Source organism: Thamnophis sirtalis, unplaced genomic scaffold (assembly GCF_051295495.1).
Source record: "Thamnophis sirtalis isolate CommonGarterSnake01/CBP01778 unplaced genomic scaffold, rThaSir2_p1.2 scaffold_2, whole genome shotgun sequence".
Classification (NCBI taxonomy): Eukaryota; Metazoa; Chordata; class Lepidosauria; order Squamata; family Natricidae; genus Thamnophis; species Thamnophis sirtalis.
The window spans coordinates 68107267-68135002 of NW_028261382.1; the positions used below are offsets into that span (position 1 = coordinate 68107267).

The 27736-nt window shown below is 49.0% G+C and overlaps 2 protein-coding genes and 1 non-coding gene across 12 annotated transcripts in view; 1 reads left to right on the forward strand and 2 right to left on the reverse strand.

The window, feature by feature from the left end:
• Window positions 1-4: 4 nt before the first annotated feature.
• On the reverse strand, window positions 5-27381 carry PRR14L (proline rich 14 like). 2 transcript variants are annotated; one of them, XM_087705907.1, is made up of 8 exons: window positions 26955-27381; window positions 25613-25697; window positions 16937-21968; window positions 14759-14827; window positions 5475-5625; window positions 4949-5055; window positions 3150-3221; window positions 5-2874 (listed from the first exon to the last, which is right to left on the reverse strand). In XM_087705907.1, the coding sequence occupies exons 1-8, from the start codon at window positions 27282-27284 to the stop codon at window positions 2595-2597; spliced, it is 6126 nt and encodes a 2041-aa protein (XP_087562033.1). In that variant the 5' UTR covers window positions 27285-27381; the 3' UTR covers window positions 5-2594. The 2 variants fall into 2 exon arrangements, with proteins under 2 accessions (XP_087562033.1, XP_087562032.1); XM_087705906.1 differs by having other exon boundaries at window positions 14759-14830.
• Window positions 10504-10610, reverse strand: LOC148048907 (U6 spliceosomal RNA). The gene has a single exon (XR_015695730.1). It is a non-coding gene; the product is annotated as a U6 spliceosomal RNA (small nuclear RNA).
• Window positions 27356-27736, forward strand: part of DEPDC5 (DEP domain containing 5, GATOR1 subcomplex subunit) — a 73261-nt gene continuing 72880 nt past the window's right edge. For 7 of the 9 annotated variants that reach the window (XM_014066155.2, XM_014066160.2, XM_014066159.2 and 4 more), the window contains exon 1: window positions 27364-27634. The gene's annotated coding sequence lies outside the window, so the exon portion shown is untranslated. Of the gene's footprint in view, window positions 27635-27736 lie in introns of all 9 variants that reach the window. The other 2 variants (XM_014066166.2, XR_015695545.1) reach the window with 2 other exon arrangements.

The window sequence follows — 27736 nt, forward strand, 5'->3', positions numbered from 1 at the left end:
GTGCTTTTGTTTACGTTTTTTATTTCCATAATTTAAACACTAGAAAAAGTGAATTTGAAACAAAAAAAAGTACAGGAATAAACAAAAAACATGTGATAATGGCACAGAAGAGCCACCAGTACAGGTGTGCAAATTCCCATTTGGTTTGGATTACGAAAGGCCAACCAAGCAGTCTTCCTTTCAAACTGCTCCCAATGATGGGGGTGTCTGACCAGGCTCAAAAACCATTTGTTGGAGCTCAGAGCTGCTCTTGGCCCCATGATGACACCTGCATTGAAGAGTGAACCCCCATCCCTATTTCTCCCAGATAGGCACAGTCCCCTCCCAATTAGATATTAGGAAATATTCGTCTACCCACCCCAAAACCTAATCACATCCTTGGTTGCCTCCACATTTTCCTGAGAAGAGATTTCTTTCAAGTGCTCTTAGTAGAATCTTTTTCATGATTGTACTGAAAATCAGGTGAGAATTGGGTCCTTGCCTGGGGAGAATGCTGCTTGAAGGCAAGCTGCCTTTTGCAGGCCTGATCCAAGGGCCATTCAGCAGCAGCCCCCACCCCCACTCTGGCCCCCTCCACAGTGGAGCTTTCTTGGTGGACCACAGAGCCCACCGTCACTTCAGTGGCCATATTTTCTTCTGCAGGGCTCTTCAGCCATGACGACTTTAAGACTTGTGGACTTCAACTCCCATAATTCCTCAGCCAGCTATGCTGGGAATTGAAGTCCAGAAGCTTAAAGTCAGTATGGTTGGAACACCCTGTTCTTCTGGACAGCTGTAGCAAAACCATGCTGAGAATCCTTGCCTTCACATCAATGTGATTTCAGACATAAAGCACTGAGAAAAGAGATGAAGCACGCCAACCGCCATATTAAGGTTGCCAGAAGAAGAGGAAGGCCTGCCCACCTGCAGTCAGAGCAGCAGCAGTTCCACCTCAGAGCCACCCCTCCGGCATCTATACTGGCGTGTCATGTCATAAAATCCCACTATGGGACAAAAGGATACTTCTAATAAATGATTCAACTCAGCCCACCCAAAAGTGGAGATTACAGACAATCTGGGATCTTCTACAATGATCCAAAGTACGAAGGGAAAATCTCCGGTGTCACCAATTTGCATGCAGCAACAGCAGCAAACACATAATGTCCCAGTCACACGGGAACCCAGATCTGGCTCTCGGCTATTAAAAAGTGTTCCCATTCTCTTTTCCCCAATGGGAAAACTATGTGGAGCAGAAATGCTACATTTCTACTTCCAGGCACACATGTGGCAGGGTTCCTCTACTTCTCCAATTTCAAGGCCCTCTGTCATCTACAAGGCCAATTTCATCGTCTTGCCTGTTCAGGTATGGAATGCAAGCTCAAGGAAGAGTCTTCCATTTCCATCCCGGTCTGGCATACCCTCATTTGCCCCGAGTCCACTCCACAGGTGACATGAAGCGTCCACATGAGGTAGCAAAAGTGCAAATTTCAGATGAGAGAAAACAAAAGGCAAACCCTTTGAACGATTCAGCCATTAAACCTGGCCCAAATTACAGGCACTATAGACAGCCAACAGCTGTTGATCATCATGTAAAATTTCCATTTAAGATAAATGTTTCAATCTCCCTAACACCCCTAAGGAAAAATCTGTCATTTCCTCTCTGTGGCTTCGTACAGCTGCTACTTCCACCAGGATCCAGTAACACGCTGCTACTCATGCTCCCAACCACTTTCTTCTGTTGCATTTGTACAATTCACTCCACTTGGGATCCAAACAAGTCACAATCCGGAAACGGGAATCAACAAGAGGTGCTGAGCGACAGTTGAGGTGGTAGAAGGAACACACACACAAAATGGAGGACTGTTGAAGTCTCATTGGCATTCTGGCATCACATCAGAATTAAAATTTCCTACGACAAATTCGCTGGCCCCAATTCCAAGGAATAAGAGAGAGGAAGCCTGTAGAACAGGCTGCGATGAAGGCGGAAGAGAGTAAAACCACTTCCTAGGGATCCTGCGTCTCCTAATGCAGGACCTGGAGGTGAACCTCTGCGCTGGGTCCCCACGCAGCAAAACAAAGAAAGTGCCACATCTAGGTATGTCTGCCACAGAATACAATTTGGATGCCACACACAGCTTCTCTTCTTTGAGCAAAACATGCCTGTTGATGGACACAGTGGGCCCTGCGGCCCAACAATGCAAACTAAGATTGGCTAGAAACAAACAAAAGAATAACAAACACCTTAAAACTCTTTCGTCCTAGCTGCCACATTACTCGGGTTGAAGAAGAAGAACAGCAGAGTCAAACCCACAGCTAACTTCGGGAAGTCTTTACAATCCTAATGTCTCTGAAGGTGCTGTAGCCTTTGTTTAGCCTTTTTTTATTTTTTAAAAAAACCAACCCCACAGATGCAAATTCCTTGTGACAATGGAGGCTAAAGACAGGGCTCTTTCATAAGGTTAACAGAAATTAATTATTCTCCTCCAACATGTAGGAAAATATCAGTCTATGGTTCAGTCAGGTAGGTTGGTCCAACCTTGGGAAAACAAGGTTCCCCCTCCAGGCACACCCAATCATTGAAGCGCCATCAGCTCTTCTGGCAGATCAACCCAAACTCAAGTACACGATGAAGCTTCTTCCTGTGTCTCCTCCTTGGCAAAGAAGGTCTCAAGATCGGTCAGTTTCTGAATGAGGAGGACGTCCAGTTCCCTTCCTCCTATGGCGGCCTTCTGCGCCCGAGTGTAGCCGCCCATCACTCGGACTCTGCTACGAGCTCTCCTCTTCCGGGGAATGGTGAAGTCCTGGAACTCCAAAATCCGTTTTCTCTTCTGCTGGCTGATAGAGATTAAAGACCCATTTTTCTCTTTTGGCTCTTCAAAAATGGTTTCCAGGCACCTGGGAAAAAAACCCCAAAGGGGTGAACTTCGGGCATCATCATTGTAATCTGAGCAAGGACCCAAAGCCCTTGCACACAATTAGCAATCGGGCTCAAAGCCAGATATGTTTTCTCAAGCCACAGAGCACATGGATGTATACCTCTGCATCCATGGAGCAGATGTCAAAGGGAGACCCACTCAAGCCATTTCCCCACGACTTTCCTTTCTGCACCAAATCACCAAATCCCCCATTCCAATGCTATGCTGTCTACAGACTCCTGCTGGGTAACCAACCTGGTTGCCGGGGGAGATTTGTAATTCTGATTGGTATAGATTTCCTCCAAGCTGAATTCAGTCTTCTTTAACCTGGAAGGCAAAAGGAGGCAGCAACTCACCACCAACTCATCTTGTTAACTAATAACCTCACATTTCAAGAGCAGTTTCCATTCTTTAGTCAGAGAAGAGAAGACATTTAGCTATGTACCAAAGCTGCTTTATCATGCCTGGGTGAAGCAAAACCCCTCTTCGTCCCACCAGGGAAGGCTTCAAATTGTTGCAAATGTTAGCAGCGTTGTTGTCTCAGCTGCAGAGCTAAATATGGAGTCCAGAACTGTTTTTAAAGTATTTAAATAAGCAAATGCAAATATAACAACACTTTCTCTGCTGGCCCCAACCCCTTCTGGTAGGACGGCTGCTTCACCTCTCTGCCCCAAGCATCACACTGAAGATATTGGCACACAATCACAATCACAGAATCCCTTGGACCAACCACTCCTGTTAATGGGACAGCTATGGCAAGAGAATCTTCAGCCAGCCATGAGGGAATCACCAGGCGGCACCGAGGATGGTCACTCAGGCCCTTGTTATCTCTGCTATTTGTGTGTCGTCCAGCTACAGCTGGTATGGAAGCTGGTGCCCATTTGCTGACAAGAGCACACTCATTCGGCTAAACGACATCTGGGTGTTGTAGGGGCCAGATCCAATTCAAGGTGCTGCCAGTTACTCATACAGCTTGGCCCCTTGTTACTTCTGGGGCTGTCTTTTCCAGGGAGAACCCGCCTGCCCTATCTCATCCTCAGGAGCCCAGAACCGCCTGCCTGCCCCCAGGGCCCCCTGGCCCTTTGCCCATGTGATTCAGGCCATTCGCATTCAGAGGCCTCTTGGGAAAGATCTTCCTAAGGAAACCAATGCATCTTCACCTTAATTCTTTCATAATATTTTTATGTACATTGTTTTTAGGGTTGTGAGAAAAAGTGGCATACTACTTTTATTATTTTATTGCTTCACAGTTATATGATTGTTTTACCTATTGGCCTTAGTGCTACTTGTGTGGGCCATCCAGAGTTCCTTCAGACAGGCAGCCAAAGCAAGAACAGATGCAAATGGGGCCAAGCAACCCCAGGGCTCTATAGACAAGAGGCCTGCTTCCTGGTCAGCTTCTGATGCAGGGGGGGGAGGGGGGCTCCCTGGAGCTCTGCAAAGCCACCAGAGGGGCTACTGGCCGGGATGTTGGGAGCCACACTGGAAGCCTCCCTTCTTTCTGCCCCAGAGCTCCTCCGCAGTGGCTCCACACGCAAACTTCATGGCCTCCTGCTACTCCCAGTTCTTCTGGCTGTTTCCATCCCACGTGGGGGGGGGGGGAGGAATTTACATCGAAGCTCAGGAAGAGAAGCAGGAAGTCTACTGCAGATCCTCTGCCTTCTTATCCACTACTGTGACTGCAGGGACGAGCCACAGACTGAATGGTTCTGGTTCTCATGTGGACCAAGGCAAGGGACGGGTATGTGTGTGGTGTGTGGTGTGTGTGTGTGTGTGTGTGAATAGTTTCAGTATTCATACCTTTGGTATCCACTGATCTGATACGGTTGGCCGTATGCTAATCCCCAACCCAGAGAACGATCTGGTTTTTTTCAACCTGTGGCTGCTTTCAGAGAAGTAACCCAAGCACTCTCCCCTCCCCATCTGTCTTTCCTGACACCCTCCCCATCCCTGGAAAGCTCTTCAGTTAGATATGCCGATCCTCCCCAATCCTGGGAAGCTCCTAGGACTTCACATATGCCAAGCAAGTAGGCAGACAAAGGCAACGATCCTACCTCTTTGGTCTGGGAAGCCCCATGGGGGTGAGGTTGGGATCTGGCTTAGGAATCGTCTTCCGAATGCGGATCTGAGACACTTTCTTTGGCCTCTTCTCCGACTCGTCCTTGGGGGAGATAAGAGAGACGCACATTTTCAGCATTAGTCCAGATGTGCCTTTCCCCATCTGCCCCTCTGGTCCACATCTTCTCCTCCCTCAAGTCCTTGAATGGCTGAGCCGACAGACAGTAGAACCAGATGCTGACAGGAGGAGTCCCTGCAGTGGCTTTCCCAACCCTTATGCTGAACCCCACACTGGCACTTCCAGGGGCCCTTAGAAAGATGAGGCGGCCCTGGAGCTGATGCTGACTGAGAGTAACCGCCATCTCCATCCCCTTCAGCCCCAGCAGGCTTTCCTTCTCACACGTTTATTTCCACCCTCGGTCACTTACTCTACCAACAAAAACATGGTCTCCGTGCAGCAATGAAAACACCCAACAGCCAGCTTGAGTTCGTACGAGGTCTCCTCTGCACTGCACCACTTACGTTTTGCAGCTGAGCTCCAGTCTTAGGTGATGCCGGGGCAGAAGCTTCGTGTCCATCTCCAGAGCCAAGAGCTGGAAAGCCTAAAGGAGGGTGAGCCGGTTCCGGAGCTTGGCAAGATGTTGGCAACACCACAGACAAGATGGATTCCAACCTAGGAAAGGGGGAAAGGAAAGGAAAGGTGGCTGAGCCCAGTTTGGAGCTGTGACACCGTGGCAGTAAAGTCAAGCATGGCAAGGAACGTCAGAGGGCAAGAAACGGAGGTGTCCAGGAGGTCAGGAAATCCAGGCAGTTCAACTAAATATCAAGGTTTTTTGCAAGCTTAAGCTCTCTGCAATAATCTGAACTAACAGTCAAAGCAGGTTAGAGAAGAGATGATGGAATTCAAGGTGGGCTGGACTCTCTTGTAGCCATGAAGAGACTCCAAACTGATACCACTCAGCCTGGTCATCTCCCACATCGGGGCTGGTGGAGCCTTGAGCAACTGAAAAGGCAAAGTAGGTTGCAAAGGGAACCTGGCTCACCCCAGTTGATCTGAATAAACAGAGGCAGATACAGTGGGAAGCTCTGCAGACTCCCTTCATTAACCAGAAGAGAAACCACCTTTCAGTGGGAGACTTAAAGCAGGAGACTTCTCAGTATCTCAACTCCTCCCCCTCCCCCCAAAAGCCCCCCAGCTTCCATGCCTTCCCGAAGGCTCAGCTGCCAAGGCTCCCCAGCTGCTTCTGCACACCTGGGGGCACGCAGGGCAACCCTGAAGAGGGCCGATGGCTTCAGGACGCTTCCTTTGCCTTCTGATTTTTTTTAATGAGAATTTTGAAAAACAAACTTTTACAAATATTTACTTCCCTCCCCAACCTCCCCCCCCCCCAACTTCCCAGAACCAATACAGGGTATAAATCTTTAACAAAAACAATCTAAAATACACTTTAAAAAAAGATAATTAATAACATCTTTCAATTGAGCTTTAGCTCCTCTTTGCTAGACTAGCTCTAGACAATTTATAATTCCTGGTCTCTAATCATAAGCTATCTGGAATTTCTTAGTCCCATATTTATTTTGAGTATAGTCAATCCATCTTTTCCACTCCAGTTTGTATCTCTCGTTTGAATGGTCCTTAAGATATGCAAATATTTTGGCCATCTTGGCTAGGTTTGTTACTTTCAATGTCCATTCTTGAATAGTAGGCAAATCTTCCTTCTTCCAGTATTGCGCCACCAACAATCTAGCTGCAGTTATTAAGTGCAAAATCAAATTAATCTCTACAACTGTACAATCAGTAATTATATCTAACAAAAATAACTGAGGGGTAAACTTTATCCTTTTTTAAAGAACATTTTGCATAATCAACCATATTTTTATCCAAAATGCTTTAACCTTTTTGCAAGTCCACCATATGTGAAAATATGTAGCGTCCACACAATCACATCTCCAGCATTTAGGTTGTAAATTCGGATACATAGAAGCCAATTTTTTAGGATCTAAATGCCATCTATAAAGCATCTTATAAAAGTTTTCTCTCAAGTTTTGGGCTTGTGTAAATTTTACATTTCTTACCCAAATCTTTTCTCATGTATCCAACATTATTGGTTCTTCAATATTTTGAGCCCACTTTATCATACAGTCTTTAACTAATTCTGTTTCCGAGTCCATTTCTATTAATACATTATATAATCTCTTTATATGCATTGGACTTTGATCTCTAATTTGAGTAGATTATCCTCGACTTGCATAAAGCCAATTTTTTGATCTATTTTCCATCTGGCCTGTAACTGCCCGTACTGAAACCATGTTTGGATTACCTTTTCCTCTTTTAGTACATCCAAGGGTTTTAATTGTAGTACACCTCTTTCTAAGGTAAGAAGCTGTCTGTAAGTAGTTACATCCTGTTTTTGTACTATGTTCATATTTTCTATTGCATGTCTGGGAATTGCCCACATGGGTATCTTATCATTTAGTTTGTATTGATACCCGCAGTAGAGCATTCCTTAAAATATGACTTTTGAAATTCTTGTCCACCTTTTTGTTATATAGCAGATAAGCATGCCAACCATATTCCAAATCATGTCCTTCAATATTAAGTATTCTATCATCTGTTAAGTTAATCCAGTCACTAATTACAGATAAAACTACTGCTTCATAATATAGTTTTAAATTGGGTAATTTCAAGCCTCCTCCGTCACGCACATCTTGCATTATTTTTAGTTTTACTCTCGGCTTCTTCCCTGCCCATACAAATTTATTAATGCCCTTCTGCCATTCTAGCAGGCTCACATCTTTTTAGAGTATTGGTAACGTTTGAAAAAGAAATAAAAATTTAGGTAGAGTATTTATTTTCACTGCTGCTATTCTTCCCAGCAAAGATAACTGTAGTTTCTCCCATTTTTTCATCTCTGTCTGTATATTATGCCATAGTGGTTCGTATAACTTCCCATTTGAGGTTGAAATATAAACTCCTAAATATTTGACTTTTTTAACTATTTCACATCCTGTCATTCCTTCTAGTTCATCCCTTTGTTTAGTGTTAATATTTGTAACTAGTATCTTTCTTTTCCCTAAGTTTATTTTAAATCCTGACACTTGGCCATATTGATTAATCATATTCATTAAAACCTTGCTAGATTCCTGTGGTTGGGTTAATGTTATAACCAAATCATCCGCAAACGCCCGTACTCGATATTCTTGCTGCCTAATCTTGATTCCTTGTAAGTCCTCTGAACACCGTATTTTATTCAACAATAGTTCCAATGTTATGATAAACAATAATGGGGATAAAGGACAACCCTGCCTTGTACCTTTCTCAATTTTAAATGAATCTGTTAGATTTCCATTAACTATGATTTGAGCTGTTTGTTCCTGATATATTGTATTGTATTGTATTGTATTTGGTTTATTTGTATGCCGCCCTTCTCCAGGAGGGACTCAGGGCGGCGAACAACTCAGAGGGGAAAGGGAACATAAACAATAGTACACATAATTAAATTACACGAAAATCACACAGCCATACCAGTCGCGAGGGGAGGGGAACTCATCAACCCCAGGCCTGCCGGCACAGGGTCCGGATCTCCGCGGGGAGTTCATTCCAAAGGGCCGGAGCTGCTACAGAGAAGGCCCTCCCCCGGGTAGTAGCCAGATGGCATTGGCTGGTGGACGGAACCCGGAGGAGGCCGACCCTGTGAGATCTGACGGGTCTTTGGGAGGTAATTGGTGGCAGGCGGTCTCTCAAGTACCCAGGTCCAATACCATGAAGGGCTTTATAAGTTACGACTAGCACTTTGAAGCGTATCCGGAGACCGATCGGTAGCCAGTGCAGCTCGCGGAGGATAGGTGTAACATGGGTGTACCGAGGTGCACCCACAATCACTCACGTGGCTGCATTCTGGACGAGTTGAAGTCTCCGAATACTCTTCAAAGGCTGCCCCATGTAGAGCGCATTGCAGTAGTCCAGTCTTGAGGTCACGAGGGCGTGAGTGACTGTTGCAAGTGCCTCCCGGTTCAGATAGGGGCGCAACTGGTGCACCAGGTGAACCTGGGCAAATGTCCCCCTGGTCACAGCCGACAGGTGATGTTCTAAAGTCAGCTGTGGGTCCAGGAGGACTCCCAAGTTGCGCGCCCTGTCTGAGGGGCGTAAATTTTCACCCCCCAGCCTGAGTGATGGAATACTGGCCAAATTCTTGGGAGGAAAACACAACAGCCACTCGGTCTTGTCTGGATTGAGTACAAGCTTGTTAACCCCCATCCAGACCCTGACAGCCTCCAGGCACTGACACATCATGTCAACTGCCTCACTGAGTTGGCACGGGGCGGACAGATACAACTGAGTATTGTCCGCATATTGATGGTATTTGATCCCATGCCGTCGAATGATCTCACCCAGTGGCTTCATGTAGATATTAAACAGAAGGGGGGATAGGACCGAACCCTGAGGAACCCCATATTTCAGGGGCCTAGGGGTCGACCTCTCTCCCCCAACTAACACCGACTGCGACCTGTCCGAGAGGTAGGAGGAGAACCACCAAAGAACGGTGCCGCCCACTCCCACCTCTCGTAACCGTCGCAGAAGGATACCATGGTCGATGGTATCGAAGGCCGCTGAGAGGTCAAGGAGCACCAGGATGGAGGAATGACCTCCATCCCTGGCTCTCCAGAGATCATTGGTCAGTGCGACCAAAGCGGTTTCCGTGCTGTAGCCAGGCCTGAATCCAGACTGAATGGCGTCCAGATAATCGGCTTCATCCAAGGACCGTCGGAGTTGAGAGGCTACCACTTTCTCAACAACCTTCCCAATGAAGGGAAGGTTGGAGACTGGACGGTAGTTGTTCAAACTAGCTGGGTCCAACAATGGCTTCTTCAGGAGGGGTCTCACCACCGCTATCTTCAATGCCGGTGGGAAGAAGCCCTCCCGAAGAGAAGCATCCACCATCGCCTGGACCCAGCTCCGCGTCACCTCCTTGCTGTTCGCGACCAGCCAGGAGGGGCACGGGTCCAGTACACACGTGGCAGCACTCACCGCTCCCATGGCCTTGTCCACATATTGCTTTAATTGATTGTAAAAAGTGCTCTCCTATTTGCATTTTTTGCAATATTTTCAGCAGGAATTGCCAATTCACTCAATCAAAGGCTTTCTCAGCATCTAAAAATATAAGCGCAGCAGGGATTTGGTTGTTCTTTCCCAGGTATTCTAATGTATTGACAATTAGTCTTACATTACTTCTCATTTGTCTCCCTTGAATAAAACCTGTTTGATCATTATGAATCAATTGCTGAATAACCAACATTAACCTATCCGCTAGTATTTTAGTAAAAAATTTATAATCTATATTGAGTAATGATATAGGTCTATAATTTTTTGGTTGAGTAAAATCTTGATCTTCTTTAGGTATCAGGGATATGAAGGCTGTCTTCCAAGATGGGGGTACCTTCCCTTCCACTTGGATCTTATTAAATAATTCCTTAAGAGGTTCTACCATTTCTAATTGTAAATGTTTGTAATAAGCCGCCGTCAAGCTATCTGTACCCGGTGCTTTCCCTGAAAAATATGGAACGCTTCACGAATTTGCGTGTCATCCTTGCGCAGGGGCCATGCTAATCTTCTCTGTATCGTTTCAATTTTAGTAAATGTGCTGCTGAAGCGAGCACGCCTTCTGAATTTTTTAACTTTTAGGTTTTACTTTTAAGTTTTAACTTTACCTCCTTTTCAACCTCTCCTTTTACTTCTGATTCTTTTACAGGGAATCTTCGACTTCCAACTGTTTGTTTAGGGACCATTCATAGCTACAATGGCCCTGAAAAAAGTGACTTACAAACAGTTTTCACACTTAACAATCATCACATCTCCACAGTCACGTGACCAATATTCAGATGCTTGGCAACTGACTCTCACTTAACAACCATGTTAATTTAACAACTGCAGCAATCCACTTAACAACTGTAGCAAGAAAGGACATAAAATGGGGCAAAACCCCAGTTAGCAACTGTCTTGCTTAGCAACAGAAATAGGGCGTTGGTACTTACCTGATACGCCTCTTCTCATAGTGGGGGGGGGGGGGGAGTATCCAGGATAGGATGGGTTGACTTTATCCTCTCGTTGATTGGACTGAGTCATCAGAGCTCTTGGTATAAGCCTCTGGTCCACCAGGCTCCACCCAGTTTATAGACGAACAACTCTATCCGACTCGTTGAACCATCCACTCCAGAACTTGTTAAGGTTTCTACTTTTTATTAAATCCTACTATGATCATGTTATTACAACCTACAACATAGTAAACTGTTCTGACCCCCCTCTTCGCTATTACACACACGACAGTCAGACAAGGCTTGTAAAAGAATGTCTTTATCAGTCCTGGCTCAAGTTGGCTGCGAACTCAAAATGTAGATAAAGTCTCTGGCAAAAAGTTACAAAGCAAATGCAAAACAAAAACTCTTACAGCAAACCAGGTTGACAGAAAGCAAATCACTTATCCAAGTGCCTCTTTAAATCACGAAACTGGACTCATGAACAAACCACGATGAACCACGAACGACGTTGACTTCTGCCACAAAGGCGTGGCACCATCCGTCTTTTATCTGCAGAAGACCCTAACGAGCAACAGCTGCTCATTATTCCTACATCCCGACGCAACTCACAGCAAGCTTCTGCTGAGTCACAACCATAAACGTTACTTTATCATGACAGGGGCGGTCTGGATACTCCCCCCCCCCCCACTATGAGAAGAGGCGTATCAGGTAAGTACCAACGCCCTTTCTCCATAGTGAGGGGGAGGAGTATCCAGGATGGGACGTACCAAAGCCAAACGTCCCTAGGTTGGGTAATAAGTTGAAGACCCCTGGCCAAACTAAGCCTGGTGAGATGTATCCCCTGCCCTGTGGACAGCCCTGCGCTCAAACGAAGCCTCCACCGAGGCAAAGGTGTCCAGCTTGTAGTTCCTCACGAAGGGTGAGGAAGAAGACCCTGCGGCTGCCCTACATGTCTCCATCAATGAGGCCTGTGTAGCCCAGGAGGCCGAGGTGGCTGCACTTCATGTGGAATGTGCTGTGATGGGTTGGTGCCTGCATGCCCTGGGATTGGTATGCTGTAGCGATGCAGATCCTCACCACCTGCCTATTGTGGTGGAAGTCACCTTTTTACCCAGAGACCCCAGTTGGTAGGAGAGCAACCGGGCCTCGGACTTTCTATTTGGTCAGGTTCTTCTGAGGTAAATCCTCAGAGCCCTCCTTATGTCTAGGGTGTGCCACTTGCTCTCTAGCGGGTGAACAGGGTCCGGACAGAAATTGGGCACACCCAGGTCCTGTAATTCGTGGAAACATGAACCCACCTTAGGTATGAAGGAAGGGTCCAGCCGCAACATCTCTCTGTCCTGGTGAAAGATGCAGAGGTCGCCTTCCACGGACAGGGCCTGCAACTGTGATGGCCTGGCAGATTGATGGCCACCTTAAGGGTTAAAAACTTTAGAGACATTGTTCGCAATGGTTCAAATGGAGCTCCCTTAATGCGTCCAGCACTTTATGCAAGACCCAGGAAGGGCACCTGTGTATCGTGGGTGGTGTGAGGTTGGATGCCCCCTTCAGAAACTGCCTTGCCAAAGGTTGTTGACTGAGTGCCTGGGCTCTACCGCATAGAAGCACCGAGGAAATGGCCGAGACTTGTCTCCTAACTGTGTTAGGTTCTAAACCCTTGTCCAGGCCTGCCTGAAGAAATTTGAGATTAAGGGCTCTATCCCCTTGATGGAAAGTCTTTCTTCCTTCAGGATGCTCCGCTCAACCGCCAAGTGGTCAATTGGAGCCATTGGGGTTCCGGGTGTTCCAGTGACCCCTGCCTGAGGGAGATCCTATCCTGAGGAATCCTCCGCGCTCTGTCCCCCAATAGCAACTGAAGGTCTGCCAACTGTTTTGTTCCACCCTCCTTCACTTGTTAACAGACGACAGGCAAATAAAAGGAAAGGGAATTCTCTTTATCAGTTCTCTGTTTCAAAATGGCTGCGAGCCAAACTAATTAAAGTCTCTGCCAGAAGATAACGGACTTAAACATAAATCTTTCTTACGGTAAATACAAGAAGAATCGAATGGGAGCAAAGCCCTTCTTTCCAAAGTCTCTACGAACCAGGGTTACAGAAGTCAAACCACTTTTCGAAGTGCACAGCAAAGAAACCACAATCCAGGATCAAGGAACGTTGACTTCTGCGAGCAGGGCGTGGCACCACCAGTCCTTTTATCCCTAAGGGAAGCATCTAACGAGGCACATCTGGTTGCAATCACCTCCTCTGAGTCCTCAGTTGTGCCTTATGTCGGTCAGCTCGTCTCCGTGCATCCTGAAAATACTCACAGAAGGGTTCTTGTTCAGCCTCTCTTGTCTCCTCCCCACTGCTCCAAGGCTCAGTCTCTCTTATGTCCTCCCCACTGGCCCAAGGCTCTGCCATTACCTGGGGACCAACGAGTCTCTCTGAGCCCTGCTCGGAGGCAGACCCCTGTCCAGAACCCTCCTCCTCTTCCAAACACGACTCAAAAGCCCCCTCGCTGTCAGATAACAGCTCCCAAGGCTCTAGCCAAGTCACAACAGCCAACCATGGCCTCCTGGGCAAAAAGGGGGCAATCAGTACCACCTCCGCCCCCTCCCAAATAATTTTTGGATGAATGCCTCCTCCTTTCCTATTTAGATGGCTTGGGAGGCTTGTGACCCCCCCCCCTTGCTTCCAGCTCTGCCCTGGGGGAGAGGTGCTTCTTTTTGTCTCTGCCTTTCCTCCCCGCCCCCTTCTCTGGGCCACCTGAGGGGTGGTTACTAACCTGGTGGGACTGCCAGCTGTTGTTGCCAGTACCTGTGTCCTGCCAGTCTCCTGTTGCCTCTGGGCGCCGCCATCTTGGAACACGTGGTCCCTTTTGGCTTCAAAATGGCGCCTGTGCCAGGAGACGAAGGCGCCCCTTTTGAATCTTCTGGCTGGGTGACTTGTGCTCCGAAGACCTGCCGTGCGCCTCCACTGCCGTTTTCTTCGCTTCCCATGCCGCTGGAGTCCTTGCTCTGCCCGTGAGCCCCCTCCAATGAGGTGGGTCATGTACCAATGGAGTGGGCGCTCCACAGCGTTTGCAAGGCTCTCTTCCAGGGGGCAGGGGGCTCCGCGCCACCCTCGCCTGTCCCTTCTCTCGATCCGCGGCTCTTGGGGAAGTCTCCGGTGCCGCTGGCGTCCTTGCAGCAGGGCTTGCCTGCCAGAGGCTTCTGCCCTCCGTCTCCTGCTCGCCCAGCAAATTCCTTTCTGAGTGTTGCTTGTCTCATTCAGAAGCCTGGGCGGCAGGCCGCCCCCTGGGGGGCTTTTGGCCGATCCTTACAGTCCAGGGAGTTGCCAGCTCGCCTGGGATGCTGTAGGAGGGAGACACTGGAATTTTCCTTCATTCCCTTTCTTGTATATCTTCGACCTGTCGGAGTTCCAGGATGGTCAACCGTCCATGAGTGGACTGAGTCTAAAAACTGGGTGGAGCCTGGTGGACCAGGGGCTTATACCAAGAGCTCTGATGACTCAGTCCAATCAACGAGAGGATAAAGTCAACCCATCCTATCCTGGATACTCCTCCCCCTCACTATGGAGAACTGGGGCTAATCGTAAGTTGAGGACTACCTGTATTATGTAAACTGCCCAGAGACACTTAGGCAAGATTGGTAGTGCAGAAATAAGGAACAAATTCTAAAAGGGAGGAGAAACACGGATAAAGGGAGAGCTCAAGGCAAGAACAGAAACGGTTTCTTTTGTATCTAAGGAGGTTTTTTTTAGGGGGGGGGTGTAGAGGAGGAGCGCACTCACCTCACGTCCTTCTTCACAGCCCTGGAAGTGTCACTTGGCAGGCCGGGCACCAGGGGAGGCAAGCTTAGGCTGCTTTAAAGGGGGGGGGGGGAAATCACAGAAAACAAACAGAAAATTAGAACATAACACAGAATGAGATGACATTCATTGAATCTATATTGCAAGGAAGATTGAGCGGAATTAGAGCTTTCCCGGCCTCTGTGCTAGCACAGGGGTTTTCAAATTTGACCACTTTTAAGACTTGTTGGGGCATTCTGGGAATTGAAGTCCACAAGTCTTAAAAGTGGCCAAATTTGGAGACCGCTGGTCTAAGAAGTAGTTGCGCTGGAGGTAAAATCGGACACCTGAACTGGGTGGGAGGAAGCTCCCCCTGGCAGCAGCTCGTCTCCCAATGGCTTCCTAGACAAGGGAAAACTTATCCCAGCCACCACCCAGCCCTCTGTTGGGCTGCCATCCTCCCTCCCACTCTGCCAGCACCTCTGAAATGGGTAGGAAAGGCCAGCCTCAAGAAGGGCATTCCTAACAGGCGCTGGACCGAAGCAAGAGCTTCAACCAATGCAAATTCATGGGTTGAGCACAAAGGCCAAGGAATTCTGCATGAACACTGGAGAGATTGACTGAGTTCTCAGCTTCCAAGAGGCCTTCAGATGGACCAAGAGCAAGTCCACTTGCAGGCCGCAAGCGGTGAACGTTTGGCTGGGTGGGGGGCAGGCGGGCTGATGAGCAATGTGGGGGAAACGCTTCTTGCCTCCCAGCTCTGAGCCTTGGGGCCAAGGGCTCCTCCCTTTCATCAAAGCTTCGGCTGGAACTACTGCAGGGCTTTGTGGAAAGGCCATTCCGAAGCCATCTTTGCTTTTGCAAAAACAGAAGGTTGATTCTACGTGAGAGAGGATTAAAAGGCGGAAAATCCACCTTGACCCAAGACTGAAGCCTCACGCAGGGCCAGGAGGCTGAAACTTAGGAAGAACGCTTGCAGGAATTGGAAGGCCTGGTCTAGTGGAAAGATGGGTGTGGGCACCTTCCTGGAAACATCAGGGCATGGCTCAGTTTGCTAAAAAGTTGGGATGCTGGCATAGATGCCGCGCACCTTTTCTCCCAGCAAATTGAGATGTGTGTGTGTGTGTTAATGAGCCGATTTTACTGCCCTTTGAGTTGACATGATAGCAGTGTTCCAATCTTTGAGGGGCTCCCACAAAGAAGAGGGTGTCAAATTATTCTCCAAAGCACCTGAAGGCAGGACAAGCAATGGATGGAAACTAATCAAGGAGAGAAGCAACCTGGAATTAAGGAGAAACTTCCTAACAGGGAGGACAATTAACCAGTGGAACAGCTGGCCTTCAGAAGTTGTGGGTGCTCCATCACTGGAGGTTTTTAAGAAGCGATTGTATAACCATTTGTCTGAAATGGTCTAGGGTCTCCTGCTTGAGCAGGGGGTTGGACTAGAAGACCTCCAAGTCAACAAGCAGATGAGGAGGCAACACCTGGGCATTTACAACCATTATAGGCAGACAAGAGGACTGTCATTCAACTGCCAGGACCAGGTGCTCCAGGAAGCAGCCCATTGTGGTAAAATTCTGGACCCAGATTGCTGGAGGCAAGAAGCTGACTTGTAAGCCGCTTAGAGGGCTGTAAAGCACTGGGAAGCGGAATATAGGTCTAAGGGCTACTGCTATTCTGCCTGGGCTTAAAGTTCAGTTCTAAGAGCAGAGCCTGGTTTGGAGTTTGCCAGGGATCACGAAAACAAGCACCACACTAAGACAGCACCTAATCCCAACAAGGATAAGAACTTTTGGAGTGAAATGGAGGCTGGATGTCCCTTTGCAAAGTTTAAGACTTTGATCTGTTGTAAGGGCTAAGTACCAGACATTGATTTATGTGGCTACATCTACTTGTAAATCCTAGCCGTATGGAGTTAACGCTGCCAACCAAAAGCTTATGGAAGATATGTGCTGCAATAAAGTACATACTTTATTGTATGTACATACATTGGGTACATACTTCTCTGTTGCGGACAACAAACAGCCCTTATAGTGGCTGCGAGGGAGAGAAGCAGAGTCAGTGGGGTCCCCCTGAAGAAGCAGATTTACCCAAGACCCCTAAGGAAGGAGCTGGGAGGCCTCCCACCCGAGAGACAGACAGACAGACAGTCTGATTCCCAGGAGGAGGACAGGGCTTTACCTGGTTCGGTGGCTCAGGCCGGCTGTTGCAGGGACGGCTGCTTGTCCCTTCCTGGGACTGGAATGCAGAGGAGTGGATTCGGAGAGATGGGTGGACAGTCCATGCTGGCGCCAGATGGACAGAGCGCTGCCCAGCAAAGAGGGCCAGGAAGAGAAGAGGTCAGCTGACACAGAAGTGCAACACTGGAACCCCTTGAAGCCTCGAGCAAATTGCAGCAGGCTCAGCCACTGGAATGCTGGACTTCGACTGCTGGGGCGTCTCCTCCTCCTCGTCCAAGCACGAAAGCAGCCGGGGGAGAACAAGGCTAAGGCTGTAGGGAGGCCGGGGGTCGGGCAGTCTGGACTGCAAGCAACGGCCTCTCCCTCCTTGGGGACCGACATGGAACTGGGCTCAGCGTCTGTCTGGATTGGCGTGATATCTGGGCAGCTCTGAGGCAGAAGGAAAGAGGGGCTCCACGCAGAGGGCTGCTGAGGCTGTGGACTCTCCAGGGCCAATCTGGAGATGAGGCTCGGGGACCCAGTCTTGGGGAGCTTCACAGTGGGGCCAACACCCATTTGGTGATAGAAAGACACCGGGAAAACCGGAGTGCTGCACCCGCAAGGACTGTCGTTGCTCAGCTCAAAGAAGCAGAGGATGGTCGACTCGACGGAATAAATGGGCAGAGGCTGGGAGCCCCCCATCTTGAAGCAGCAGCTGCTGAGCCTCGGAGGAGAGCTCAACTTTAAACTGACGAAGGAGAAGATTTCCAGCAGCCTCCTCCTCCTCCTAAGCAGGCCCCCCTTGGCAGCTAAAGGAAGCAGCACCCTGCGAGGTGGGAAGGGCAGGCATGGAGGGGGCAGCAATTTCTCAGCTAACCAGGAGAGCCTCGTCAACAAGGCGGCATCTTTGGGCTGCCCGGTGAGCCAGGAGGTGGCCAGCGAGCTGCTCCGGTGGCCTTGCTGCTTTGCTGGGGGGTCCCAAAGAATGGCTTCTGGGGCTGCCGATTGTGCAGAATAAACAAGCTCCCCCTTTTCCCCAGGGACTGTCTCAGGGGGGGCCTTGGATGCCAGAGGTTTCGGTGCCCTTAGCCGGCGTGGCATGCCAGCTTTTATGTAGGCTGTTCTGGACACTTTCCCCAATGCTGGAAAAGGTCTTTGCAGGCACAAAGACCCAAAGATAACGGTGCCTCTGCTCTGATCACAGCCAACAGCTCGAGCGAAGCTGCCGAAAGCTCCCATGGAGTTAGGCCAGCGGTTGGCCTGCCACCTACGATTTCGGAAGTGAAGATTCAGGCTTGCTGTCTCTCCACACCTCTGGCCCCTTTTTTGCCTTTTTGATTCGCTTCGCGTGTGGAAAGGGGGCTCCTGCTGCCGCCTCTTTTGTCCTAGAGAAGCCTTCTCATCAGAGACATTGCCTGGAAGCTGTCCAATGGCAAGCCTTCTTCCCATTTGGGGCTTCGCTTTTGGGGGAGGCAGCTGAGCCCCTGCTTCAGAATCTCCCCTCCCGATACGCTCGTCTGGTCCTTTCTCTGGGCCTGCCAGCTCCTGGCCGCTCTCTACTCTCAGCAAAAGTCCTCCTTTAACACTGGGCCATGTGGGGAAGCTTGCTAACCTCCCGTCTTTGGGGCCAGAAGGTGAGGACACTGAGCTGCCGAGGGTTTCTGCTGATTTCCTTGAGGCAGAGAAAAGTTTAGCCTGCAGCGCACAATTCGGGCTCTCTACATGCCACCAGGTAACCAACGTCTCTGGGGAATCTTTGGCTTTTATGGAATCAGATTCTGAAATGTCTTCAGGTGAGCCAAGGGGGAGTCCTGGGGGTATCGCAGCCTTGAATGAAAATGTGACCTTCCCATCCCTGAAAGGAAGCACTGAATTTTCCAGGAGGGTTTCTGAAGACTGTTCAGTGTCAGAAAGAAGGTGAACTGGAAATCCTTCCGTCATCTCAGCTGTCTGGCCGCCCTCACTTGGGTCAGCTCCCAAATCCTCTTTTGCCTCCCAGGACTGCTCTAAAGGATACAGGGATACAATCGCTTCTGCTCTGGGACCCTTGAAGGGCTGGCATGTCCTCCTGCTAGTTAGAGGGAAGGCTGCAGCCACATCTCGTCTAAGGGAGCTGCTCACTCTTTCGCTTTCCAAACCAAAGGGCCGGTTGCAGCCATCAGCTCCTCTTTCAAGCAGAGAAAGGGGAGAGCCGTGAGCTTTCAAAGAAGGGAAGGTTAACGCTGCCTCCTCTTTTGGAAAGAAGCACATTTTTTTATTCTGGAAGCCTAAGCCTGCAGATATCAAACTAGATGTTTTCCTTTTTCTGTACGATTTTAAAAGTAGTCCTTTCATTCTTTCCTGGCCTTTAATTTTGGCAAAAGCTGTTTGAAAAGGAGATGAAGCCAATTTACTGGCAGACAATAATCCATGTTTAAAATTGAACTTCTCCGATGGACTTTTGTGGACTGATTCAGAGGCAGAATGGAGATCATTGGTCTTTGACTGAGGAGCCTGATTCTTCGCAAAATCATTCCGGTTCAGTGATTCAGAAGTAGACTCCGGGCATCCACATAGTGTCCTGGGACTTTGTGATTTTAAAAAATCTTCATTCAGCAGGTTGCGAGTAAATTCAGACCCCTTATTGTTGTTATTGGATGATTCAATGATGATTTCTGGAAATGGACCTTGATGATATTCTGTTAAAAGTGACGCGGCTGGTGGAGTTACCTTCAGCTCCATCTTTGAATGCAATGATTCATTTTTACTACACTGGACATATTTTATAGCCGAACTAATCACAGTTTGCAAATCATGATGATTTAGTTTATTGTAGAAAATTAAGGAAGGCTGCTGGCATCCTAGAAACTCTGTCTTTGGTGAATCCTTTTTCTGTTCAAATAAGGTGCAACTATCAAGGAAATAACACGGATAAAGAAATATTTTCATCTGATAAATGGGTTCCCTCTGCCGAACTGAATGTTTAGTACATAAAGAGTCTTTTTTATTTAAATAAGAGAGATTCCATGCTGGGGAAGAGGGGTGAATCCAATATTGTTCTTGTTCTTCTAGGCACTGACCTTTTCTAAAAGTGGCTCTACAAAGAAGGAAAGTTCTGCTCAAGTCTCCATCAAATGCAAGCTTAAGAAACAGCCTAGTATTGTTATGTCCTGTTGCCTTTTCTATTGTTTTCATTCCACCAGCCCCAGCGCTAAGTAAAGCTTTGTGGACTTCTCTTTCACGGGGAGGGAAAATATGACTCTTCCTCTCCAGAATACTTTCTGAACCATCGAAAGCATCTCCTCCATTAACACACCAGTTTTCAGCTTCTGCCTTTGACAGATTAGAGCAAGGAACCTCCAGAGGATGAGCTGAGTCCAAGGGGCTTCCCGCCCTCTCCAAGCCCACCCAGTTATTACTGCAGGGAGAGCAACTGAAAAATTTCTGTAGGGAAAAGTATTTCGTGCTGGACTCCAAAAGGGCCGGGCTTATTCCCAAGCTGAAAGAGATTTTGGGGGCTGCCTCTCTTCTGCCTTTTTGTAGATTCTTGCAATCGAAGAAGAGATTTCTTGCCAGGGCGTAGATCTCCTCTGGAGCAGAAGAAAGATCATTCACGGTCCGGTCACTCAAGCGGAGGGCTTTTCTCCAGAAGGGCTCCATGGCAAGCTCCCCATTCCCTGTCCCTCTCAGCACCCATCTGACCATCTCCCAGGCCCCTTCCTTCATTGCTGCCTGGAGTCTGCCACTGGCTTGACCTGGAGCAGATGCTTTCTTGTGATGAGGACAGGCCCTGGCCTTTCGCATCACAATGACTTCCTCTGGAGACAGGCTGCCCAGGGGCCCTCCGGGACCTACGCTTGGGCCAGCCTTCTGGGCAAATGGAGGTGGGCCAGGGGGTTGAGCGACTTTAAGGCTTTTTCCATCAGCAAGCAGGCTGACCTCCGTGAGGCGGAAAGAATTGCTGGCACACCAAGGCAGAGCAAAGTCACAGAGCAGGAGGGCTGTCCTCAGATTGTCCTTAGGCTCCACTCGGAGGGGCAAGCCATTTCGCCCCAAGCCCAGCTGAGGAGCCAAGCAGCTGGGAAACGCAGAAACAGACTTTAGACGGCAACTGTTCTGGAAGAACCCAAAGTTCTTTCTTTTCAGCAAAAGAGCTCCATTTCCTTTCCCCAAAGTGATACATTTTTCATGGTGGAGAGAATCTTGGATGCCGCTGGGCTCTGAAGAGCTCATTCTCAGCTCATCCTCAAAGGCTGCCTGGGCAACATCACAAAGGGGGGAGCGGCCAATTTCAGAATGCCGGTCTTTTGGCACGGTTAGCTGTCCAGCTGGTCTTGGAAATCTGCAGTGTTCCAAAGGAAAATATTCTCCACCCCCTTTGCAGCAGCTGTGCACAGCAGGCCCTTTCTGGATTTCAACTATTCCTTTATGCACAGGGCTAGAAGGAAAATCCACACTGTTGTCCCCCTTGTGCTCATTGTTGGACAGCTCTCCCCGAGGGCTGCCTGCCTGCAATGGAGCCTCAGCTGTCTGCAGCTCAGAGGCTGCTCCCAGATCTTCCATCCTTCCACTGCCTGGATTGCTCTTTAAGCTCCCTGCTTGCACTTCATAGACCGCCTCAGAGTCATCCATGCGCTCCCCCCAAGGTGTGCTGCCTTGCAAGGTCTGACCTGTGGTTTCAAGCCTCGTGCCTGGTGGGCAAACATCCAAAGGCAGACCAAGGCGGTGTTTACTGGGTGTGCCAAACGTTCTTTGCTGAACTGATGGACGACTGTTAAAAACGGTATTCATTTCTTGGCCTGGATTCCGACACTTCTCTTCCGCAGCCTGCCTGGCACAGGGTGAGAGTTCTTCTTCTTCTTCTTCTGACGAGTCAGGACAGAGAGGCTCTTGAGAGGCTAAGCTGTCATTTCCTGAAACTGCAACTCCACCTGAGCACGCACCTGTCCTCGCTTGGGCCCTGGGCTCTCCCATGTTACAATACAGCCCAGTCCCATCAGCCTTCATACCTGCCGCTTCTTTCGGGAGCCTGGATGGCTTTTCAGACGCCACTTGCACTTTTGCTGGGCTATCTTCTAGAAACACAAAAACAAAAGGAAAACAGGACTAAGGTGGGACCATCCTCTTTTAAAACAATCCTAATCCATATTGTCCTCACACTGCCCATATTACAGCAGAGGCTCCTGTGCCTAATGCTCTGCCTCTCTGCGGTGCCCGTCCTCACACCCCTCAAAGGAAGTATGTCCTCAGCTGCCCCCCCCCCCGGATTTTTCAGAAAAATCCCCCTTGGGAATCCTTCCTAAACACCCACAAACATAAGGACTCAGTGTCCTCATCCACTCAGCAGGTGCCCTGGAGGCAAAACCCGGAAAAAGGCCACACTTGATATGCAGGAGAAAGGAAGTTTCATTTTCTGTCACTACCTGCCTGGTTTCCACACAGAGAATTATGTGAAGGAGCAGCCGGGGGAGGGGAAGGGAGCTCCGGTTCATGACAGCCACATATGCTTCTGCACAGCGAGGTCCCCACACGCAAGGCTTGTGATCAGCAGGACACCCGCTGCTCTGTGGACATGCCAGAACTCCAAGAAGGTTCTAGAATTCAGCAGGCGCTACTGTGGAGTTTATGATGAAAGCCAGAGGAAGCGCTTCAGGTGTCCCTGATTCCTGGCAGGAATCAATGGAGGGACTCAGAACTCATCCTGGCCAAAGACGAAGAGGAGCCTGGGAGCATCTTTTTCACTCCAAAGGAGGCTTTTCTCTGAGGCTTCATCTTTTAACTTTTCCTTTTGTTTTATTGTAATTATTTGGATTGTTTGGAGTTGCCTAGTTGAGAGTTGGGCAGAGTACCAGTTAATAAATTAGTATTATTGATTTTTCATTAATATATGGTAAAGGTAAAGGTTCCCCTCGCACATGTGTTTGTCGTTCCCGACTCTAGGGGGGGCGGTGCTCATCTCTGTTTCAAAGCTGAACAGCCAGCACTGTCCGAAGATGTCTCTGTGGTCATGTGGCTGACATGATTCAATGCCAAAGGCTCACGGAACGCAGTTCCCTTCCCACCAAAGGTGGTTCCTAGTTTTCTACTTGCATTTTAAAATGTGCTTTTGAACTGCTAGGTTGGCCGAAACTGGGACAAGTTACGGGAGCTCCCTCCGTTATGCGGCACTAGGGATTCGAACTGCTGAACTGCCAACCTTTTGATCAACAAGTTTAGCATCCTAGCCTGAGCCACCACATCCCATAATGCATGATACACATTTTAAAAAAAACCAATCCTAGGAGGGAACTAACCTCTGCTGCTCAACTAGAGAAATTCATGAATGGGGACCCACCTTCTCCCCCGTTGAGGGCAATGGAAGCTTTTGTAGAGGGCAGCCGTGAGGCTAGGCGAAGGGGTGTCAAACGCAGGCCACACCCACCCCAACTCCATGAAGGGGAAAATCATTGTGAAATGTCAAGTGACGGCAACATGACACCACGAGTTTGACATCCATGGGCTAGGTGAAGGGGAAAAGTTTGCTAGCAACTTGACAGTCTCAATATAACTGATGAACCATTATTATCCTTCTCGATAAAAAGAGGCCATCCACATTTTAAGATAAGGATCTTGCTAGATGCTGGCTGGGGAATTCTGGGAGTTGAAGTCCACACATTTTAAAGCTGCTGAGGTTGAGAAATACTCCATTACTTCACTTTGATGGTACTCCCTCACTAGCCCAACTGTAATATCCCTGCTTAGGTACACTAGCAATGTAGCCCAAGGGGTTAATCCACTGGCAATTAATCTTTTGCATTTATACGCAATACAGGGAATGATAGGCACTGCTAAGCAAAATGCTTGTAAAACCATCCCTCAGAATAGTGAAGACAGGTACACACGTGTGTACACACACACACACACACACACACAGTTATAGAGCCCATTTGGTGTAGGGAGAGCAGGTATCAGTCCAGAAACCAGAAGACTATCCTTCTAGTCCTGCCTTGGACACAAAGGCAGCTGGGTGACCTTGGGCAAGTCCCTTTCGATGATGCAATGCATGGATAACCTTGAGAAAAGGAAAGGCCAGCTGCTGACCTCCAACTCTGGAAAGGCCCATCCTAATCAACCTAGCAGTTAAAAGGGATAGAGGGAAGGTTGCATTTTCAGGCTTGCAAGAATCTGTTAATGCAGCCTGACAATAAAGTACTTAGCTCATCCAGTCACATTTCCTATCTGGTTTACTCAGGAAAGCCAACATTAACCTTGCAAGTCTTCTACTTCCTTCCAAAGAGAGGAATTTCAAGAATGGCTTGGGATCCCCAAGGACCTCCACTGACTGCTGAGCTTCTGGCAGCCATGTTGTGGCAGCATCAGCAGCAAGCAGATGCAGAGGACTAAATTTCAGAATGCCATCCAACAGCCAGCACAGCAACTGGGGCAGAACGTGCCTCAACCAGAGGCCCCACAAGTTCTTCTGCATGCTGGAAGTGTCGGAAGGTGGGAGTGAAATAATGGAATGCAGGGATGGCCTTGAGAAGTAGGGAGAGAAGAGGCTGCCTAGGAAACAATTGGCAAGAGAGGCAAGGCTCTCCACAGGCTTAATGGTCAGAGAAACAAAGAAAAGAAAAGGAAAGAGAAAAATAGAATAGAAATAGAAACAGAAAAATACGTTATTGTCACTTTAAATGTATACTAATCAGCATACATTAAAATGAAATTTTGTTGTATTCAGCTTTCTAAAAGATAACCATTATATGCGCGCGCACACACACACACACAGGTCTGACACAGAGAAACATTATAGTCTAGTCTGAATGTATACATATACATGGCGGGGGGGGGGGGGGGGGAAAGAAACCTGAGAGTTTTATGCCAGAGGATCAAAGCTGCTACAGAATCTAGTAATCCTACAATAGATACTTTGAAACTTCCTCCGGGAGCAGAGCAGCAGAAACAGATCCTAAAGTGTGTGTGTGGGGTCTCTAACAATGCTGAGAGCTCTATGCACATAGCGCTTATAAGCAGTATCTTGAATGACAGGAAGTGAGCGTCCTATAATAATCTCAGCTATCCTTACAACTCTCTGTAGGGGCCTTCTATTTGCTACCACCAAAGCAAACAAGGATGCAGTTTGTTAAAACACTCTCAACTGTGCCTCTGGGAAAAGGGGCCAGGACAGAAGGAGAAAGATGTGCTCCTGATCCAAAGCAGGAAATACAGACACTGGTTTGCATGCTCAATGAAGGTAATGTATGAAGGACCTGCCCTAATTCAACATATAAATGGCAAAGTGGGAAGTTTGTGTTTTCAGATTTTCAAAAATATGTTAACATGTCAATATGATTGTACATTTAGGTCATCTATTTGTGTTTCCTGTCTGGTTTACTCAGGGAGGCCCGACCAAAGGAAGCAAGAGCAAACCACTCTGGAAAAATCTTGCCAAGAAAACTACAGGAACTATTTATGTATGCATGCATGTTGTATGTACATATGTACCAGTATATACACATGTACATATTCATATATTCATATATATATGTATGTATGTATGTATGTATGTATGTATGTATGTACGTATGTATATGTATATGTATGTATGTATATGGAACGTACACATACACAGAGTGCCTCTCAGTCACAGTGAAGCGGGGAGCAGATTTTCCCCACCTCAAATGGGCCTCAGCAGCAATATTGGCGTTTGCAAACCAAAGCCACAAACAATGTATGATCGTACCTAGATTCTGCAGCAAGTCTTTTATTTCAAGGCAGGAAGGACTTGAAACGCGTTCCCTCCCCTTCTGGGTCAGCTGGAACTCCTTCTGAAAGGAAAGCAGGTAAGTTAATCGGCAGAACAGGGGGAAGACGAGCAGAGCTGTGGGGAAAAGTCAGAATTTCCCGAAAATCTTTCTGGGCAGAGCAACAGCCTTCCAGCCCATCCGTGTTTGGAGGCAGGCTTGCCACAGCAGCGGTCTCCAACCTTTCTGGCTTTGCAGATCAGGGGGGGAGGGGAGGGTTCTGTGCATGCAGCTCCATTTGTGCAAGTGGCAGGCACCCATAGCAGCTATTCACACAAGTGAACTGTGCACGGGCTTGCCTGCTCTTCCATGGCCTGGTTCCAAACGGCCCTGACTCCTGTGCTGGAGAGTCACAAGCTGCCTTCTAAAATCAACTGACCTCCGACTTCCAACAACATAAGGGTCTTACCAGCCTCCAATAATTGGAGGAACAGAGTTTTCTCTCCAAATTGCATCTCTCAAGGAGTTTTCAGTTTTCTAATAGCCTAATATTTTTTGCTGGTTTCAAGGAGTGCTGCCCACGTTACTTTCTTGCAGCCACCAAGAGCCTTGTGGCTCCTTAAATTCCAACAGATTTATTTTTGCAGCATAGCAGCTTCTTTAGGCGAGAGCCCCACTCAACCATCAAATGCATGAGATGGTACCTATTTGGCACATATATACATATGTACAAAGGGAACAAAAACATATTGAAACGTGGGATTAGCTCCTGGCTGCCCTGCAGAATGGAGAAAAGAAATACTGGGACATCCTCCCTGGGGCCTTGAAAAAACAAACCTGATACCTAAATTCTGTGTATTGAGAGTTTTTATGCCCTTCAACACCTCCAGGGCTTCCCTTTATGCCAAGTTGATGACTATTAACGTTTGCAATATTACACCTTCTAATTGCCCATTTCTCAGAGTTTGGGGGCCTGAAGGTGCTTTTCAGTGGGGCTGTTCTGGCCGCTTCCTTGTGGGCCTGTGGGAACCTTTTAAATTGTTTTGAAAAAGCCTTTTCGCCTCCGTTTCTCTCCTTTTTGTGCTCTCCAATTTCTGCCTGGCTTCTAATCCCTCCACGGCTGTTTTATTCCTTTTATGTCTGCACCGGAAAGCACGGAAAGTCCTTTGACTTTTGAGGTGGCCTAAAAGTATTATAAATAAACGCATCAAGAAAAGGAGATTTCATTTTTAAGGTACTGGGAGATGCTAAAGCGAAGGGAGGCTTTGGCCGCAGCAGAGCCCTTTTCCTGGCTGGGGGTGGGGAGCCTTCCAAGCGTTGAGAGCGACCTCCGCTTCTTACCTCTCCCGGCCGCCCGCTTCCTTCGCAGGTGGGCAGCCCCGGCCGGGCGCCTTCCCTCGGGCCTTCCGCGCACCAGCCCGGCCTTTCTAAGCCGCCGCCGCCCCGTATCTCCTGCTGCTGCTGCGGGGGCAAGGCTTGGCGGGGCGAGCGGGGCCTCCTGAGGGGCTGGTGGGCGGCGAGGTTCCGGCCATGCGGCTCCCGGGGCAACGCCAAGGCCGGCCTCTCGCCCGCGGCCCCCGGCGCCGTACAAGGGGCGGCCGAGGCGGGGCGCTGGGCGGGCAGGGCGTTCCCCGGGCAGGTGGCGTGTAGCTCCCGCCCCAGGGAGGACATCCTGCCTCAGGCCGCCTTGGCTCAGGCAGCGCCGTGGAGGCGTGGCCGTTCCCGGACGGAGAGGTGGCTGTTGGCGGGGAAACGGCGGCCCCGGACAACCTCGAGGCCTCCGGAGCCGCCCTGGGCCCCGGGAAAAGCCCCGCCGGTTGCGGCGCGGCGGCTACCTCGGTGGACGGCAGGCCGCGGCCCAGTGCGCCGGCTCCGGCATTGCGCCGCTCTCGCTCTCCGCTGGGGCTGCCGCTCTATGGTCGCGTCCTTCCTCATCCGGGCACCAGCCGGGAGCAAAGAGAGGCGATGGGCGGTTTCCGGGCGCGGACTTCCGGAGGAGCCCCAGGCGAAGGCCCCGCCGGGTGAGTTGCTGAGGAAGCGGCCCGCCGCGCCTCCTGCTTCTCTTCGCGCCCGTCTCGCCCCGCCCCAGGCGGGGGTGAAGGCGGCGGCAGGAGCCCCGGCCC

What these genes read in the sequence shown, in the direction of transcription:
- PRR14L (XM_087705906.1), bottom strand. Translation starts at nt 27,284, where the DNA reads ATGTCCTCCCTGGGGCGGGAGCTACACGCCACCTGCCCGGGGAACGCC. An exon ending in AGACTTGCTGCAGAATCTAG is followed by an intron (nt 21,969 to 25,612) that starts GTACGATCATAC and finishes TTGTGTTTCTAG; the next exon opens with AAGATAGCCCAGCAAAAGTG. An exon ending in GGCCTGAGCCACCGAACCAG is followed by an intron (nt 14,831 to 16,936) that starts GTAAAGCCCTGT and finishes CCCCCTTTAAAG; the next exon opens with CAGCCTAAGCTTGCCTCCCC.